Source organism: Vipera berus (assembly GCF_964194415.1).
Source record: "Vipera berus genome assembly, chromosome: 1".
In the NCBI taxonomy this organism is placed as follows: domain Eukaryota; kingdom Metazoa; phylum Chordata; class Lepidosauria; order Squamata; family Viperidae; genus Vipera; species Vipera berus.
In genome coordinates this window covers 35,234,163-35,240,162 of record NC_138202.1, presented here as the reverse complement: position 1 = coordinate 35,240,162, position 6,000 = coordinate 35,234,163, and the positions used below count along the sequence as shown (strand labels likewise).

The following is a 6,000-nucleotide window of genomic DNA, read 5'->3' as shown; positions in this document are numbered from 1 at the left end:
CGAAGACCAGCAGAAATGGCCAAGGTCGGAAAGCTGGAAGAATTCAACATAACTCACCCAGAAAGGTGGTCCTCGTACCTGTCCCGGGTCAAGAACTACCTTCGCACAAATCAGGTTGCCGAGGACGTCTTGAAGGCTGCCACGCTCTTGCGTGTGTGTGGCCCAGCCACATTCGACATAGCGGAGAACCTGTTTGCGCCAACGCCATTGGAGTCCATCACATTTATGGACTTGAAGAAGAAGCTCAGAGAACACTTTCAACCCAAGCTGTCGGTAATCGCTTGGAGCCATGCATTTGAGCAAAGAGTTCAGCAACCAGGTGAAACTACATCTGAATTCATCGCGGCCTTGAGGCAGGCCGCATGCCCGTGCCAGTTCTCCAACGTCGAGGAGAGGCTACGAGACTGGCTTGTCTGCGGTCTCCGGAATCAAGAGCTACAGCAAAAGCTCTTTGCCAAAGAGACTCTGTCATTTCCAGACGCACTGAAGGAAATCATGGCAGACGAAGCTGCCGGCGGGGCCATATGAGCCATGCGGCCCGCCAAAACTGCTCAACGTGAAGAAGCCATCCACCACGAAGACGCCGAATACACAGAAGACCTCAAAGATGACACAAAAGTCGACAAGCTACAAAGACAGAATGACCAACAGCACCACAGCGGCAAACAACATGGGGCCACTTACAAGGCAGATCTCTTCCTTAGGTGCCAAGGGTGTGGCGGCCACAACCAATGCTTGGACTGTAGGTTCCGGACAGCCACGTGCCGGGCCTGTGAGAAGATGGGCCACATCGCGTCCATCTCCAGAGGTCTCCAGAGAGACCAGCCATCGAATCGCCAGTCTAAAGATCCGACTAGGAGAGGTACCGGGGCCCCGGGACAGTATAGCGTGGGGTTTTGCTCCAGTCGCAGAAGCATTTGCCGTACTGGGACTCGCTGCCCGATTAACCCAAAGTATAGACTTCAGGTGGAGCTGTAAGGGGTCCCCTGCAAGATGGAGCTGGACACGAGCTCCATCGTTTCTATTATTTCCCTTGAAACATTTAATTTCATTTGTAGTTGCAGTAAGAGATGGGCCAAGCTGATGCCTTCTGATATTGTACTAACTGATTTCCAGAATGCCAGAATCGCAGTCAAGGGTGAGGCCACACTAACCGTTAAATTTAAGGGGTTTTCAGGGCACCTGGATGTTGTCGTAGTAGGGGGTCAGCGAACGAGCCTGATCGGGCTTGATTGGTTTGATGCACCAGGCATCCAAGTAACCGGGATCAACCGGACACAAGTCGCGCGTCTAGCGACAGTATGCGAGGAATTCGCAGATATGTTTGATTCAGCTCTGGGGACATACACGGGCCAGCCAATAACATTTAAACTAGATCCAAATGTAGTGCCAGTCAGGATTAAAACTCGTAGGGTGACATTTGCTCTTAAACACAAGATACACGCTGAACTAGATAAACTTGTTGAACAGGGTGTACTGCAGCCAGTAGATGGGGGTGAGTGGGAGACCCCAATCGTAATGCAACAAAAAGCCAACAGGGAGGTCAGAATCTGTGCAGATTATAAATGCACAATTAACCGTGCACTCAAACAGCACGCATACCCAGTGCTAGTAGTAAGCCACATCCTGGCATCCTTGCAGGGTGGCACCATTTTTGCAAAATTAGATTTGGTTCAGGCCTACCAGAAACTCCCTGTTGATGAGGCCACAGCCATAGCACAGACAATTGTAACCCACAGGGGGGCATTTAAAGTAAAGTGCTTGCAATTTGGGGTCAGTGTAGCCCGTGGCATTTTTCAGGGCATCATGGAACGTACACTCAAGGGCATTCCGGGGGTTTGCCCCTATTTTGATGATGTGCTCATCGCTGGTGAACCCACTGAGGTGCTAGCAAGGAGGCTCAGAGCCGTCCTGCAAAGGCTGCGTGAAGCAGGCCTCAAGTTTAAAAAGAATAAGTGCAGTATTGGAGTTCCCTCAACTGAGTTCTTAGGGTTTTGCATAGATGCTGACGGCATCCACCCTGTTGAGTCTAAAGTAAAAGCCATTCAGATGGCACCCAGCCCTAAAACAAAAGGAGAGCTGCAGGCATTCCTAGGCTTCCTAAATTTTTACCACGTGTTCCTTCCTAACAAGGCCACAGTGGCAGAGCCGCTACACTGGCTCTTGAATAAAAATGCTACATGGGACTAGTGTTCACGAAAAGAGTTTCCAGTAATTGAAGGCCCTTCTATCCATTAGTTCCACTATCACTCATTTCAAGGAGTCAAAGCCAGTTTGCTTAGAGTGTGACGCATTCCCATATGGGGTGGGTGCAGTCTTCAGTCACTTAGAGAGAGATGGAACTCAAGTTCTAATTGCTTTTTATTCAAGGACACTGTCCTCCACTGAGCGTAATTATGCTCAAATTGACAAAGAGGCACTGGCCATAGTTGCTGGAGTTAAAAAAATTCCATGACTACTTATATGGCAGGGACTTCACGGTCTTCATAGACCATAAACCGCTATTGGGGTTATTCACTACAGACAGACAGACACCCCACATCTTATGCCCTAGAATGCTTAGATGGTCCATTTTTTTATCGGCTTATACTTTTAAGCTAATTCACAAACCCGGCAAGGATATGGGCCATGCAAATGGCCTGAGAAGGCTTCCACTGCCTCAAATTGAACCAGATCTGGCTTCAGCGGCCCGCGTTTTGTCCATTCAGGATTTGCCAGAGTGTCCCCGCCACGCGGGCGACATAGCTGCAGAAACGGCAGGAGACAAGACTCTAAGTAGAGTGCTATCTTGAGTACACACAGGGTGGCTGGATAAAAGCCCAGGTCCTGAGTTTCAGAGCTATTTTACAAGGAGACATGAGCTCTCAGCTCACAAGGGTTGTATTCTTTGGGAGAACAGGGTCATAGTTCCTACCTCACTAAGAGACAGGGTTTTGCAATCACTGCATGAAGGTCATCCGGGTATTGTTTGCATGAAAGTTTGGCTATAAGCTATTTATGGTGGCCAGGATTAGATAAAGCCATTGAGGCCCAGGTGCATGGGTGTTATACATGCCAGCAATCAAGGCCTGAAATGCCGCATGCTCCAGTTCACAGGTGGGGGGGGAGACACACACTCCCTGGTCTAGGATTCATATAGACTTCGCTGGGCCCTTTCAGGGACAGCTCTTTCTTATAGTGGTCGACAGCCACTCTAAATGACTAGAAGTTATACCAATTGCAAACATGACTACTGCGAGGACCACCCAGGTGCTTAGGAAACTCTTTGCCATGCACGGGCTGCAGGACATCGTAGTGTCCGATAACAGGACCCAGTTTACTGTGGCAGAATTTCAGGCGTTCCTTAGAGCAAACCTCATTAGGCATGCGACATCAGCTCTGTTTCACCTATCTACTAATGGTCAAGCCGAACGTATGGTTCGCACAACAAAAAAGTCATTAAGGTGTATAGTGACTGGGGACTGGTACCACAGACTGGCCAACTTTTTGCTCTGCCAACATTCCACACCATGCACGGCAACGGGGAAAAGCCCAGCAGAGCTGCGCTGGGGGAGGCACCTAATCACGAAGCTGGACAGGTTGCACCCAGACCATGTGGCAGCAGAGGCCTCTCACCCCAAACCCCCGAGGGGGCTGCAAGTGGGCGATGGGGTGTGGGCCAGGAACTACAGGCATGGGAACTTATGGGTGCCAGGGAAAATCACCAAAACATCAGGCCCTCTCTCATACGAAGTGGGCCTAGAGGGCGAGCGAGTTGTCTGTCACCATATTGATCAGCTTAGGAAGTGTTTTCCTGAATGGCCACAAAGCGAGGACTTTGTCACAGGTCCTTTTCACGGACTGCAAACTGGCAGCCAGGCCGATCAATTCATAGGCTCTGAGTGCCCAAGCAGCCAGAGCAACAGGGAGATGGCCATAGGGGAGAAAAGCCCAGGAGTGCAACATGGGTCCCCTGATGGAGAAGGCCAACCTGAAAACTACAGCTGCTGTGCTAACTCTGCGGAGCAAACTGACTCTGAGGTGGACCAACCTGGAAGGGCTAGCCAGAGAATTCCGAGTCAACCAGACTCACTTGAACTTAAAGACACTGGTCTACCCAGCCCGGCGGGCAAGCTGGTAGGCCAGGAAGTTCCTGGGTCCCCCAGGCGTTCCACAAGGGTTCAGAAACCTCCTGCATATCTATAAGATTTTGTTCTGAAATAACGAAGCTATAATGTTGTCTGTATCTTATTGTGCTGCTAGCTAGGAAGTATCTGTATTAGCTAGGATGGAAACGTGTAAATGCACACTATTATTGTACCTTTGTAAACTTGTATTGCTGTAATTATTTTCCTTTTGTTGTTATAATGTTTGTACATTCTAGGGGGGAGGGGTGTAATGTATTGGGCTTTGTCTTATTAAGGGAACACCACGTGGATTAATTGCTGGAAGGTTGCTTAAGCTGGGAAGCTGGCTAATGGCTTCCAGCTCCTCAGACAACCCATCTTCAGCGCTGCTATTGGTTGTCTCTAGGGCGGCAATAGGTTGCTTTAAACCTATTGGCTGCCGCCTAGAGGCCAGGGTGTAAATTGCTGCATTCACAGCCCTGTTTCTCAGTTCAGATCCTGCAAGCAATAAACAATGATCTTTGCTGGACTCACTTGCCTCGTCTCGTCATTGAAGCAACGAACCCAGTATCTAACAGTTCCGACAGATGAAACTCTTCAAAGAACTTCGAGGCATTGTTTACCTTAAAGAATCTTTATTCAAGTTGCATGGTATCGGCACGTACAAGGTCAAAACCGAAATCTGAATTCCCCTCCCCTACACATATAGTATGAAAGCACAATTCCCTCATCTAATTAACAGTCATAAACCACATTCTCCAATTAGTTTGAAATGCAGACCTTCCCTCCAGTTCTCCAACCCATTTCTTATCATCTCTTATTTAAAACAACCTTGAAAAACACTCTACTATGATGTTATTATGTCTAATTAATTCCCATACACATTCTCCCCCCACCCCCAGTATCATCTAATTCTAACTCTAAAAGTAACACACAAGTTAAGGGGAAATTGGCTGCATCGTCATATATTGTCAAAGCAAGAACATCCGATGTTAGCAACCTTGACAGGTAATTTGACTGAAGTATACTTTGCCTGAATAGTCTTGCCTTTGCTCCTTAATTTGGGGGTAAATACTTATCCAAATAATAACATCAAGCTGTTCTACTTAGTCATTTCTGTCTAGCTAAATTCCCTGAAGAACCATGCACTTTATTAGAGATATTACATTAGTGAAAATGCAGCTTTGCAATATAATATTTGACATATACCAACTCAGCAAATGGCCTAGCTGGGGTGGAGATTGTAGGAACATGTTAAGCTACAATCCCTCTTTGCCTTCTGGTGGTTTGAATCCATGAGATGATTTGGCAATGTTTCTCATGCATAAACTATATGCATTTTCAAAGGCATAGCCTCTCTTTCTTCAGCAAAAGCGTCCAAGTTAGGACTGTGATATGCATTCTTCCTTTACTCATTGATCCTTCCAGCTCCTGCTGGCCTAATTCCATTTGTTAAAGGAATATGTAAATGTCAAAAGAGGATGGAATTTAATCCTTGTGCAGGATTACATTTTAATATATGATCAATCTGCCAACAATCCAGATATATTTAAGTGAATAAACTATGGTTTGAAAAAATACCCCACAAATATCTTTAAGGCAGGACTATTTCATTCCATTCCAAAGGCGGGGGGGGGGGGGCTGGAAAATAATGGTATGATTAAACAATGTCCAATTTTGTCTTAATATTAGGGACTACAGAGTTGTAAAAAGGGAAATACTCATTGCTCTTAAGGAGATTCTCACAGTGTTCTTCAGGCAAGCAATTTCCCTTTCATTGTTTCCTGAAGTGTGATTTGGCTATGCTGAACATTTATTCTGGATCAATTTGGACCTGAGAATTAGGTTCCAAATGTTGGAAAGTTGTGTACGCTGTCCAGTAAATGTAACTATG

General features: G+C 46.9%; 1 protein-coding gene across 1 annotated transcript in view; it reads left to right on the top strand.

The window, feature by feature from the left end:
• Window positions 1-531: 531 nt before the first annotated feature.
• Window positions 532-6,000, top strand: part of AMN (amnion associated transmembrane protein) — a gene marked incomplete at both ends in the record, with an annotated part of 128,885 nt that continues 123,416 nt past the window's right edge. The window contains one exon of the mRNA XM_081322623.1: window positions 532-862. Within this exon, the coding sequence (XP_081178749.1) occupies window positions 532-862 (331 nt within the window). The remainder of the gene's footprint in view (window positions 863-6,000) is intronic.